Source organism: Mangifera indica, chromosome 1 (genome assembly GCF_011075055.1).
Source record: "Mangifera indica cultivar Alphonso chromosome 1, CATAS_Mindica_2.1, whole genome shotgun sequence".
Lineage (NCBI taxonomy): Eukaryota > Viridiplantae > Streptophyta > Magnoliopsida > Sapindales > Anacardiaceae > Mangifera > Mangifera indica.
The window spans coordinates 8476925-8491349 of record NC_058137.1 but is presented as its reverse complement, the minus strand read 5'-3'; the positions used below and the strand labels follow the sequence as shown (position 1 = coordinate 8491349).

The 14425-nt window shown below is 31.5% G+C and overlaps 1 protein-coding gene across 1 annotated transcript; it reads left to right on the top strand.

Moving 5' to 3' along the window:
- Positions 1-389: 389 nt before the first annotated feature.
- On the top strand, positions 390-9798 carry LOC123210058 (calmodulin-binding transcription activator 3-like). The gene is made up of 10 exons (XM_044628225.1): positions 390-558; positions 679-998; positions 1847-2344; positions 2543-3222; positions 3588-4173; positions 8322-8435; positions 8522-8584; positions 8684-8917; positions 9005-9238; positions 9328-9798. The coding sequence occupies exons 3-10, from the start codon at positions 1886-1888 to the stop codon at positions 9724-9726; spliced, it is 2769 nt and encodes a 922-aa protein (XP_044484160.1). The 5' UTR covers positions 390-558; positions 679-998; positions 1847-1885; the 3' UTR covers positions 9727-9798.
- The last annotated feature ends 4627 nt before the right edge of the window (positions 9799-14425 follow it).

The window sequence follows — 14425 nt, the reverse complement described above, 5'->3', positions numbered from 1 at the left end:
AAAGATTCAAAACCCTAAAGACTCACAATAAATTGTCTATCCAAATCTATAATTTGTAAAATATATTGAGTTTTTTTTTATTAATCACTTAAATTTATCTGTAAACCATCATCAAATTATTTAATTTTCTAATTTGATTAAAAAAATTATAATTAATATTAACCCCGTTAGAGAGTATTCTAACATCAACTCCTCCCGCCAGAGGCTGCCCAAAGTATCCGATATCAATATTGTCCTTCACTTTACAGTCTGGCTCTCCTTTTTATATAACTCTTTCTATCCTAATAATACCCTAATATCTTAGTCTTTAAATTCAAATTCCAATTATTAAATTATCATTTAATATCTTCATTGACATTATCCTTATTATTATCCAAATTAATATTTGTTATTATTATTATTATTATTAATGCCTCCAAAATTTTCATAATCATACAGAGATACTCGATGCAGATTATAATAACCAAGCAAATTCCAGATTCCACTCTTCTCTCCATTTACAGCACCCTGTATTGGAGAATATAGATGCTGGATTCTCAGATCCTGCACCATTTACAAGTAAATCAGTTTTCTCACTTTTGTTTTAGTAGGATTATGTTCTGTTAACATGACTGTTTTTTATTTGGTTGTTGCATGAGCTGACATGCCAATTTTATTGTAATACTCTGTTGACAACAGATGAGTACCAAGGAAAGTTCTCAGATGTTCCAGGGACAGATTTTATTTCACCTGGTCAAGCAGATAAAATTAAAGATATTAATGATGCTGGATTATCGTATGACCTTTGCAAAAACCTTGACCTCCTGTCATGGGAGGATGTATTGAAGACTTGTTCTTCTGGCGTTGGATCACTGCCTTTTAACCCATCAATTTCATCAACGCAACCTGACACCATAGGAAATATTCCTAAACAAAAGCATGAAATACTGGGACAGCTTTTTACCAAAAATTGGAACTTGGTTGAACGTGGGAGTCACTTGCCGGCCTGGGATTGGCAGGTAGAATATGATGTTCCTTGTAGGTTTATGTTATTGGCACGAACACTGATATATGATATTAAATCTTTTTTTCCTATGATTTCATTGTGGGTAAAAACTGTAGGAAGCATTGTTCAGACAAGTTGCAAGTGAAATTAAAGTGTTTAAATAGAAGTTTGCAATTTGTTTATTTCTTTATTTTTGAAATTAGTTTGTAACAGTCATTCATCTTTTAGGATTCTGTTTTTTGGAATTGCTATTCTGACTTCCCATTGATGTTAATAAGAATATATTCTTTGGGTTAAAAGTTAATCCGACTCTAGAAAGGGATAGCCAGATATTTAAGATGTAACAAGTTTTGAGGACCAAGTATATATTTATCTGTTTCTTACCTTAAATTGCATTAGCGTGCCAGTAATATCACATTATGTTTCTTAGTTTTGATGTTTCGGGATTGCTATGACTTTCTTTTATTTATCACAATAGGACTTTAGTTTGATGAGTTATTAATATAAAAGTTGTGTGTATTGGTGCTTTGGTATTTGTGCTTAACTTGTCTCTGGCTATTCAGTCATCTCTTCCGTTTTGTGTTTATGAAGTACCCTGAGGCTTTGCTTACCTAGAAGTTAACCATGGTTGTGTTATTTTTTATTGTAATATAATAGCTTTAGTGAAGAATAATACTTAATGGTTGTTATGTTGGTTTGTGGCAAGTATCGTATAGAGAATTATTGGTTTAATTACATCTTTGAATAATTCTCAAACTTGTATAGTTATGTACCAGTGTCATGATTCATCATGCCAGAGAGTGTAGATTTCATATACTATTTAATTCATCTTGTTCAGACTTTAATTTGCCTTGTCAACAGACATCTGAGAATGATTCTTCACCTTTATTCAAGTGGGCCATGGATCAGAAGCTGGCTTCAGAATCAGCACTTAATATTACGTCAAGGTCTCATGAGAAAGATGTTGAGAATGATCACCGAGCAGAGCTATCAAACACAGATCGTGGACATCTTTTGCAATCAGATCCAGAGAGCAATTCAACCATACAGGGGAAATCCCTCTTTTCCTCTTCATTAAAACAGCATTTGTTTGATGGCTCTCTAACTGAGGAATGTCTGCAGAAGATTGATAGTTTCAATCGCTGGATGAGTAAAGAACTTGGAGATGTAAGAAAGTTGCATATGCCATCCAGTTCTGGGGTCTACTGGGAAACAATTGAAAATGAAAATGGAATTGAGGATTCCAACATTCCCCCTTGCTTGGATGCCTATATGCTGGATCCTTCCATCTCCCAAGATCAGCTGTACAGTATTATCGACTTCTCACCCAACTGGGCATATGTGGGCTCAGAAGTTAAGGTAGATAACAGTTCATTATTTGATATGCATGGTATTGTCAACTAAGCATTAGATGTATTAGTTATTTAACATAGTTGGAATATTAACTGACTGTTTGTGTTTAAGCTGAGCTTCCCTGATAAGTAATATTCATTATTCAGTAAATACATATTTCTAACTTTTAGTTTATTCTTCTTTATTTTTGTACTCCTTATTCAGGTCCTTATCACAGGAAGATTCTTGATATGTCAACAGGAGGCTGAAAATAATAATTGGTCTTGTATGTTTGGAGAAGTGGAAGTTCCAGCAGAAATTTTAGCTGGTGGTGTACTTCGTTGCCATACTCCTGCACAGAAGGCTGGGAGGGTTCCATTTTATGTTACATGTTCTAATAAGTTAGCTTGTAGTGAACTTCAAGAATTTGAATATCGAGAAAACAATGTTCAAGATGTGGATCTTACTGATAATAGTGGTAACATCACAAGTGAAAGTCTCTATATGCGATTCGGAAAGTTACTGTGTCAAAGTTCTGAAAGAACTCCAAATTATGATCCTAGCAAAGTAAATGAAATATCTGAGTTGAGGAATAAAATTAGTTTATTGCTGGAAAAAGACAATGATGATTGGGATGAGATATTTACATTACAGGAGAATTTTTCAGTCGAAAAGGCTAAAGAGAAGCTTCTGAAGGAAAAGTTGCATGTATGGCTCTTGCAGAAGGTAGCTGAAGATGGAAAAGGCCCTAGTGTTTTAGATCCGGATGGACAAGGTGTGCTACATTTTGCGGCTGCTCTTGGCTATGATTGGGCTCTAGAACCAACGGTTGTTGCAGGTGTAAATATCAATTTCCCTGATGTAAATGGATGGACAGCACTTCAATGGGCAGCACATTGTGGCCGGTAACGACTAATTTTCTTGCATGTTTCTTTTGAATTGCCCCAAGTAATTTATTCCTAGATGTTTTACTTCTTCCTGGCCTGCCTTATAGTGTCGAAGAACATAAAAGTAGTTAACTGGGCTAATATATGCATAATACTAGAGGGAAGTTAGAAATTTTGACTTCAGTTGCATAGAGTTTATTGGTTGAAGTACTTGTACCAGTGAAGCTAGTGGAAACATTTTTCATATGTATACATCGTATCATGTTGTTAAGAAGAAAAGGGTTAGTTCTTACGATAATTTTTCTTATACCTTCTAGTATCATTTGATGAACTTCTTTATTTCCTTTTTGGTATCATCTTACACGAATCTTGTATGATACCAGAGAGCGTACAGTTGCCTTTCTCATCTCTCTTGGTGCAACTGTTGGAGCACTTTCTGATCCAACTCCCAAATATCCTTCAGGCCAAACACCTGCTGACTTGGCTTCTGCCATTGGACGCAAAGGATATGCCGGTTCTCTTGCAGAATCTGATTTTTCAGATTTGTTTTCCCGCCTTTCATATAGTACAAGCAATAAAAAGGATGGCAAAGCTTCAGAATTTAGTGGAGAAAATGCAGTTCAGACAGTTTCCCATCGGAGTCCTGCTTCTATCACTGATGAGGACTTACGATATGGATTGTCAATGAAGGACTCATTAGCTGCAGTCTGTAAACCAACTCAAGCAGCTGCTATTAATCAAGTGTTTCGAGTGCAGTCCTTCCAGAAAAAGCAGTTGAAAGAGTATGGGAATGATACTTTCGGAATGTCAGATGAACGTGCTCTCTCACTTGTTGCAGGTAAGTCTCACAAGGCAGGACATCGTGATGAACCAGTGCATGCTGCTACAATAAGAGTACAGAATAAGTTCCGGAGTTGGAAGAGTAGGAAAGATTTCTCGACAATTCGGCAGCAAATTGTGAAAATTCAGGTGCATTTCCATTTCTCATGTTTTTCTCACTAGTGTTCTTCTAGGCATTTATCTTATCCTTGACTCTATATGGCAAGTGTTTTTTTTTTTTTTTTAAATATCAAATTTGTGAAGTATTATTTGGGTTTTATCAAATAAAATTAAGAAGAGAATAAAAAAGAAAGATAGATATTTGATCACTTCAGGGGATCAACCTCAAATTTGTTCACTTCAAGAGACTCTACCTCCATATTAGCTAAAGACTTTGAATTCTTATTATTATTATTTTTTGTTTTTAAAAATGGCCAAAAAGATATTACATATATAAAGTTTTTAATCCTGAGTCATCTAAGATTGTAATTGTTAGAGGAAATAAATAATAATAGAAAATACAATACGAATATTCCTACTAAAACTAAGATAAATCAAATTAGGAGTTAAGTCTTTAATATTAGAAAATCTTAACATTAGGATTTAAATCCATAAAATTAAAGAATCATAACATTCCTTGCCTCTTCAAAATAGTCTTGTCTTCAAGACTGAGGAGCAATGAATTCTAAAAACTCCTCTCTCAATGATTTCTAGGACTCCCAAGTTGTCTTTGGGTTAGTCCAATTAAGTTTTGGGTTAGATCTAATGATTTGAAAAAAGAGCTTAGACTAGGATGGTATTAGTTTGAGTTGGTATGATAAGTTAGGCTTGAGCAGATTAAGTTTGGGCAGGTGATGTAATTTAAATTGGTGGACTGGGTTGGGTCATATGTTAGACCGAGGTTGACACCTTGATAACTCTCTTCTCTTGTTTCGTCTTCTCCTTCAATATACTTTACCTTTATGTGAGAGTAGCTATTATCACGCTCTTAGTAACCTTTACTAGGAACTTCAGATTGCTCCAATTGTTTGCTAGTAGAATCCAAAATTTCATTTTGTTGACTTTTGCTAAAACTCTTAAACAAACTCTTTTTGAAATCACTGAGAACATCCCATAATATTCTTAGAAGTTTTGCTTCAAGAGCTTCTAATTGTGATTTTATAGAGTTATCAATAGCTACTATGTAAGATTATAGATTGAAAACCCTAGGAAACTACTCTGATACCAAATAATAAAACCTTAGGGTTTTATCAAATAAAATTGAAAAGAAAATTAAGTAGAGAGATAGAGATTTGATCATTCGAAGGGATCAACTTTCAAATTAGTCAAAGGCTTTAAATTATATTTTTATTGCTTTTTCTTTTCTAAAAAGAGCCAAAAAAAACCTTACATATATATAGAATTTTTATTCCTTAGTCAACTAGGAGTGTAATCATGAAAGGAAATAATAATAAAGGAAAATATTAGAGATATTAAATTAATTACCCTAAACATCAGGGGTTTAAGCAAAATTATCCCCTTTTTCGGACTTAAGTAAAACTATTCCCTTTACCCGAAATGATCGAAATGCTCTCATATATAAACCCAACAAATTTTATATTCTCAACCAAATTTTCTTCGATCCACTGTGCACAAAATTAGTTTTCATCGGTCTCCCACAGATCAATGGATTTTCAACTTCTGGATATAATTTTTTAAGTTTTCCAACGACAAAAATAATAAAGAAGGTAAGTAAATTGTCTTTTATCTTATTTGAATCATTTTTATGTTTAGATTTAAGAGATTAGAGTAAGATTTAGGACTTTTTTAGTTTAGGGTTTTTGGAGTTAATCAATTGATTTTGTGGCTTGATTTTTGGTTGTTTTGGATGAATTAGTATAAGGTTACTGTGTTTAAGTAGGTGTACAATCATTTTTTGTTGAAATGGTAGCTAAAAACTGCGATTTTGATTCAAAATTTGACCTATTTGAAGTCGAAATCTCACCCTAGGGAATCTCGAGTTTGAGAAATATCCTCCACATTGAATCGATGATATAGGGGAGGGGGGCAAATGGGATTTTCTAAACAGTAGTTACATTGAGGGGTCTACGAGGGAACATCGGGGGAGGGAAGAATTGTAAGTTTTGGAATAGTGTCCAATGGAGGAGCATGGGGGAACCATGAGAAGAGGGAGGAATGTTGATTTTTTAAACAGCGATAACTATAGAAACCCCCTGGGAGAATTGAGAGTTTTTAAACATTTTGGACTTGTGGAAGAGAGAGAAATTGATAAGAGGGTAAATTGATATTTTTTAAATATTTAGGACTTATGGGAGAATGAGAAAATATTAAAGGGGCAAATTGATAATTTGTCTAAATCTAGAAGTTTTTTGGCATGTAGTTTTTGAATTTTATTTCCATTTTTTCACATTATAGGGTTTTCGACGTGTAGTTTTTGAATTTTAAGTCCATTTTTCAATTTTTGTGATACGTAGAGTTTTCGACGTTTAGTTTTTAAATTTTAGATCAAATTTTCGATATTTATCATGCTAGAGTAATTGGACATGTAGTTTTTGAATATTCGATCTTTTTTTGATGTTTGTTATTTTAGAGTTTTTGGATGTGTAGTTTTTGAATTTTAGGTCTGTTTAATGATATTTGTCATTCTATGATTTTTGGATGTGTTGTTTTTAAATTTCAGATCGTTTTTACGATTTTGTCATTTTAGGATTTTTCAACGTGTGCTTTTCAAATTTTAGATCCGTTTTTATTATTGTAAGTTCTTTGACATGTAGTTTTTAAATTTCAGATCGGTTTTTTGGTATTTATTATACTTAGGTTTTTTTATATATAGTTTTCAAATTTCAGATCAGTTTTTTAGTTTTGTGATTCTAGGGTAATTAAATTTATAGTTTTTGAATTTTCAATCCTTTTTTTATTTTTGTCATTTTAAGGTTTTTCAACATTAAGTTTTTGAATTTTAGGTTTGTTTCATGATGTTTGTCATTATATGATTTTTGGACGTGTTATTTTCAAATTTCAGATTGATTTTTATCATTTTAGGGTTTTTTGATATGTACTTTTCAAATTTCAAGTCTATTTTTTTATTTTTGTTATTTTAGGATTTTTGAATTTTATATTGGTTTTTTGGTATTTATCATACTTGGATTTTTTGACATGTAGTTTTTGAATTTTTGATAATTTTTTTTTGTGATTCTAAGGTAATTGAAATTATAGTTTTTAAATTTTTGATCCCCTTTTTTATGTTTGTCATTTTAAGGTTTTTCGACGTGTAATTTTAAATTTTATGTCTATTTTTTGATACGAATCATTCTATGATATTTGGATATCTTGTTTTTGAATTTCAGGATAGTTTTTTGGTTTTTATCATTTTAGAATTTTTTGACTTGTCATTTTCAAATTTTCTTTACATTTTTTTGTCTCTGATTTTATGTCTATTTTTTATGAAATTCTGATCATCTTTAATATGATAATAATTTCTTTTTTACATGATATTTCTCATAAAAGAAAATGTGGGGATAGTGAATTAAGAATCTTGATTACTTTTCGTGTATAGCAAACCGCAATATTGAAGATTAAATCTACATTGACATATATATAGTTGCAATTTGAACATCTTCTTCGATTACCAAATACGAGGTTTAGTAGAGTGTTGGTGCACTGATTCATGTTACGATAGTTATATCAAGGAGTAGACAAATATGAGTTTTGTCTAAGGATTAATGAGGTTGATGGGAGATTCACTCTATTTGAGTCTGCACTTATGACTAGAGTATCATTCAATTGGATCACTGCTCCATCATATATTTCACGAGGATCCGGAGATAGGATTCAAAAGACCTATTTTTGTGGATGTTAAAAGGTGTAGTATTATGATTTAGAGTGAGTCTTTCTGACTAGGCCATGAAGGGATGATGATATCGATGCTATCAAAATGGTTTATTGTATTGCATGCAATGGTGTCACTGGGAAATGATAGACGAAAGAAGGTATCTATAGAGTATCTCTAATTGGTCAATTACTTGGATGATTTTAATTTATATTCGTGGGGTGTTTTAGTGTAGAAAATGATGTTCGAATCTATGTTTCAAGCAAGTAACAGGATTTGCTTGCATGCCAGACACACATAAATATGACATTTATGGGTTTTTGCTCGTATTTGATAATTATATATATTGAGAGTTCTCCATTTACACATTCTCTAATCATAGAGGTAGCGTAGGTTATTGTTATTAAGTCAGTTGAATACAGTTAAATATTATTATGTATATTTAAATTATTTTTTTCCTTTTTTTCAGGATGAACGATTGTGGTCAATTGCTGAGATCCCTAACACAAGTAAAGAGGTAATTGATATTAGTTCACAGGGGGACAAGTTACTTGAGGTTATTTCACAAGGAGAGGAAGATGAGGTATATCCATTCTAATTTGTATATTTTCAAATATATTGACCATTGATAATATTAAATTACTTTTTCAATCTATCTCGGGGGTATAGATAATTGACTTGACAACATTGAAGGATTCTCCCACTAAACCTCCTCCTTTATACACCGAAAAGGTAATATTAACCAATTTCATCATATTTGTTAATTAAGATGAAATATTAAATTAACAATTTTATGTTATTTTTTAATTGGTGTGTACTGCTCATGGTAAGGTCATCTGGAAGGATCCGCTTATTCACACTTCATATACAAATCCAATCAAATTAAAGGCAAAACGACAAATCCAATCAATCACATCCTCTGTTGGAGAGCGTGAGGCTTCTTTCCTCACATGGTACACTGGAGCTGCAGCGTCTGACACCCATGATGTTTATTCCATAGGAGTGCAATCTAAAGCTGCTTTTTGGCACAAAGTTGTCGAGTTACGTGAATGGTTGACCAACAATGTAAGTGGTATATATCTGTTGACTTTGTTTAAATGTTTTATATATTCGTCAAAACATAATACAATTCATGTTCTATATCCATTTCAGCATATAGATTCTTTCTTGGCACTATTACGTCGACACCAATATGAGCAACAAGCCATCGTTCCACAAAGTTGGACAACGACTCACACCTTCTTCGTAGGACATATTAAGATGGAATATGAGAGGTGGAGAACCACACCGTCAAATAAGTATAAGTGGCCTAAGCTATTCACGAAGATGGTGAAGGCGGACTACACCCCCGGTTTGTTTTACAAACCATGGGGGAAAGTCAAAAGGGTATTTTATATGCATGTTTTTATTATAATTTACTTATAATTATCTTATAGACAATACATATGTTCATTATAATTTTTCAATGTTTATAGGTTTTCATTCCTATAAACTTTGATAATGCCCATTGGGTCGCCGGAGTCTTGAATTTTCATGATTGGTCGATCACTGTATATGACTCTGAGACAACTTACACAGGCAAATATGATAGGCTTGTTCAACGGATGCGGCCATACACCATATTCATCCCGGCATTATTGGCGGCAATGAGTTTTCGGGCCACTACTATACGTACACCACGAGTGGAACACTTGGCATTGCGTCGAGTGGAGGGTGTTCCCCAACAGGGCCAGGGTTCCAATGATTGTGGTATTTTTATGTTGTGTTTCATAGAGTGTCTAGCGCTTTCACGGAGATTAGATTTCTCCCACGAGTCGTCTGCCTTGATGCGTCAGCGTTTGGCCACACAGTTGTATTTCCACTGTATCGAGTAGATCGCAAATGTACATTTATATTTATCATTGGTTATTCATATGATTTCTGAGTTGTTATAGATATATTTATTTATGATGGTTTATTGGTCTTATGCGTTTGATGTCATTTTTTTCAGTTTCATTGCAATTTACCTAATAAAGTATGAATCTAAACTCAAATAATATAAACACATGTTTGAAACATAAATAATACTAAAATGATGTTCAATAAATTACATAAATAATACTTATTCTAACAATTACATAAGTAAAATATTATTCACACTAAATAGATTACATCGCACATGAACAAGTACATAAATGAAACATTAATTAAATTACATCGATTACATCTCATTTTAACAAATATATAAATCATACATTAATCAAACTTAAGAGAAAGTTGTGAAGATTTATTTTCTTTATCTTTTTTGGATGACCCCTAATGGAGTGGAGCTTGAAACTGGCATTAGGCTTTTGCATTGTGTTTGAATATGCCTTGGTTTATTACATCAATTACAAACCTTGGGAGTAATGATCTCATCTTATGAAAGACGTCGATTTCTGTTTGAAGGATAATCCGATCAACGACGATAAAAAATGGGTGTAGGATAACTCTTTCTTCGATGGCAGATAACCATTTAGATTTGTTTCTTAGTGGATTGACAAGTTTTGTATATATTGCACGATAGTAATTGGTGGTGTAGAAAGGATCAACCTATGCATAGACATTTATGAGCCTTATATGTCTTGCAACAGCAACAATATGCTTACATGAAATACATAAAAGCTTAAACTTCTTGCACGTACAGGCCAATTCATGAAAGTCCATAATATCCATGTATCCACCACTACTTATAACTTGATATCGAACATTTGTAATTGGATGAACCTCCAAGCACATAGCTTTCAACACATGGAAACCAAACTTCCCCTCGATCCAATGTGTAACAAAGTAAAGGTATTCATTTGCAATTTGAAAAAGCATCGGTACATTTGTTAATAAATAAGCATAAGGGTAAAAATCATTATCAATTAGATAATTAGTATTAACTCCATACATACTTGTATGGTTTCTTCTCTTATAAAACCATCGTTGTAATATGCGTTTAATGAACTTGATGAGCATTCTGGTAGGCAAACTTTGTACGTGTTTGACAAAGGTATTAAATAACTCTATAATGTTAGTTGTCATTATGTTATACTTGTGTCTTTGAAAATGTGCCTTACATCATCAGTGAAACCCCACCTCACATAGGTAAGCCCTGACTTAAAAATGTACTTTATCAATAGATCATATCATAGCCTTAAAATCTCCGTTTGTATATGACTTTGTGAATTTCTAGTATAAACACACAACTTGTGAGTTTATAAATAATATAAACACTTCGTTATCAAAATTTATAAAATTTTCATAGGTATAAAAAATTTATAATGTATAAACACGTTGCTTGTGAGTTGCGCTTATACTTTGACAACTTGTCACAAAGAAGGTGATGAGAACAATACCCATGGTATACATCTGGAAAGACTTCAGCCATTGTAGAGCACATAACATCATGTTGATATGAGATTATTGCTAACTTTAGTATTTCATTGATGCAATCTCTAAGTTTTGTTAGAAACTAACACCACGTTTCATGATCTTTCTTTTTACCGACGCTAAAAACAATTGAATAGATATGGTTATTACCATCAGGAGCCACCATGAGAAATAAATGTCTCAAATATCAACATTTAAAGAAAACAATGTCAATAAAAATAACAAGTCAAAGATATTGTTTAAATGCATAGACAAAATAGCCTAATGCTATGAAAAAAAATACTAAAAGTGATGTTTATCGTCTATATCTATAGTTGTAACAATGCTCGGATTAGCACACTTTATTATAACAATAATCGAGTAAGAGTATAAATGACTCTTTCGGTGAGCTGCTCAATAAATGTAATAACCAATTTCTTGTCTATTAGGCCTCTGAATATTAAATGTCAATTTTATACTTGCCGATGATGTTGATAATGATCTCTTTAAGCCAATAAATATGATCAATCAACATAAACTTTGATTTCATTAATTGACCTAAAGTTTGGCCCCAACTTGTTTGTGATATAGTTTTATCTAATCTACTGAAAATTTGTGTATGAGATTCATTTAATAGATTCAGAAGACTTGACTAGTTTTTACTCTTCTTCTCAATGGAAACCATTTGTATTTCTCATCGTAACACTGAATCTTCCATTTCCCCGTGTCAGACTTAAACACTGTATACTAAAATTCTTTCTCTAGGGTAAATTAATCCATAACATCTTTCAAGTGTTTTTTATCATTAAAAATTTCACCAAGTTTTACAACATTTTCTTTTTGGATCGATTCTTCACCACTTGATGATATTGGGGGCTGTGAAGGAAAATCAAGTAGCCACTTAGATAGATCAGTGAAGATATTATCAAAAAACAGTCCAAAATAATTCCTGTCACCCATAATAGGACCTTTAAGCTGAAGACTATTTATATCATAGTTAACATGTCATATATCCCTAAAGTTTGCATCATCAAAAGGAACATTAGTCATCTTATTTCTCTCAAAGCCACCCTAATTTGGAACCCTCTCTTTCTCTCAATGAACCTATTCAACAACAATATAGATATATCATTATGGAAATCAATCAAGTCTTCCCCAACAGATTCCTTTTTCACTTCATTATCATCATTGCTTTTGATTTCTTTTTCTTTTTCTTCTTTTTCTTCTTGTCCTTCAATTGCAGTACATGTAACAAAAATAGAAATACATTTCTTGAAGTATTGTGACATGTCAATAAGGTCTTACATGTCTTCATCATTTTTTATCTTTATAAGGAAATCGAACTCGATTCTTTTTGGTTTTATGCATAGCTGAATGTAGTTTCGAATCAAATAAATATCACATTGTTCACTTAAAAGTTGTATAAATCCCCCAAGTGTTGTTCTAGAGAGAATTTTAACTAATTTTTTAAAGCCTCTAACATATTTCATTGGTTGTCATCACGTTGGATTCATTCTCCTTAGAAACAAGCAACAACATAACCAGTCATTTTAATTATCAATCTTACAATGAAAAATTTTGGTAAAAAATTAAACATTTATCATAAAAAATTCATAATAAACATTTACCAATATCAATATGCCACCTCTAATTTTGCAATATTTCATTAATCACTCTCATACTTTATCTGAAACTAAAATGTTAATTTCTTATATTGGTAAATATCCAAACGACCCTTATATTTTTCATTTTACTCCCTAATTTATTATACAATATTAAAGTGCACCCTATATTTTTATAACATATATGAACTTAATATTCTTATAATATCAAAATGGGCTCTCTTTGTCTGTGTATTTTATTTAATACTCTCATATTTTATCTAATTTCAAAATACCTCTTACATTTATCTAACATTTCATTTAACACCTTGAAGTATTGTCTTGTATCAAAATTCTCCTATATTTTATCAAAATGTCTCTATATATTCCTAGTATTTCATTTAAAAACTTCTTATATTATTTAATATCAAAATGCCCCCAACTTTTTTTAACATTTTCTAACCCTTTATATTTATCTCACATTTCATTAAACACCCTCATATATTGTCTTATATTGAAATACCCTTAAATTTTTCTAACATTTTATTTACAACCTTCATACGTGATTTAATATCAAAATACCCTCCATATTTTTCTAATATTTTATTAAAACCCTTATATTTATCTAACATTTCATTTAACACCCCCATATGTTGTCTTGTCTCAAAATGTTCTTATATTTTTCTAATTGTTCGTTTGAAACCTTCATACATTGTTTACTATTAAAATACCTCTATATTTTTCTAGCATTGTTTTAACCCCTTAATAATTATCAAATATCCAAATGCCCCATTTATATAATATACAAACTTGATTTAACAAGTAAAATTAAATTTTAAGTTAAGATTTGTATAAATATCTTTTTTTTATAAATTGATTTGTTTCGATTCAAATTAAAAAATACGAATTTTTTTCTCCTAAACAAACCCACATCATCAAATATTAAGTAAAAATAAAAGTGAGAGTGAGAGTTTAAATGATGGGAGAAAGGCATGAGAGTCAGAGTTTATATAGAAATGGTAGTTTCGGTATTTTTAAAAATTTTTGGGGCATTTTTGCTTGAGACATTGAAAATGAGTTATTTTTGCTTAGGAGATAGAAAATGGGGCATTTTACTTTAATTTCCCAAAATATTATAATAAAATTCTTACTATAATTATGATATATCAAATTAGGATTCAAATCCCTAAATTTGGGAAATCGTAACATTGGGATTCAAATTCCTTAAATTAAGGAATTGTAATATTCCCCTTTTCTTCAAAACAACCTTGTCCTCAAGGCTAAGGAGCAATGAATTATAGAAACTTCTCCTTCAATGATTTGTAGAACTCCTAAGTAATCTTTGGGTTAGCTCAATTAGGTTTTAGGTCAAGTCTAATGATTTGACAAAAAAGATTAGACTAGTATGGTATTGGTTTGAGTTGCTATGATAAGTTAGGCTTGGATAGATTAATTTTGGGGAAATTAATTAAAATAAGCAAAATTATAAGTGTTTATACGTTTTTAGGCCAACGTAGAAAAGTTTTACTAAAATAAGCAAACTATATTTTTTTTCCCATTTTACCCTTATGTTGAAAAACCAAGTAAAATCCAAAGT

What these genes read in the sequence shown, in the direction of transcription:
- LOC123210058 (XM_044628225.1), top strand. Translation starts at nt 1,886, where the DNA reads ATGGATCAGAAGCTGGCTTCAGAATCAGCACTTAATATTACGTCAAGG. An exon ending in AGCAAATTGTGAAAATTCAG is followed by an intron (nt 4,174 to 8,321) that starts GTGCATTTCCAT and finishes CCTTTTTTTCAG; the next exon opens with GATGAACGATTGTGGTCAAT. An exon ending in CACAAGGAGAGGAAGATGAG is followed by an intron (nt 8,436 to 8,521) that starts GTATATCCATTC and finishes TCGGGGGTATAG; the next exon opens with ATAATTGACTTGACAACATT.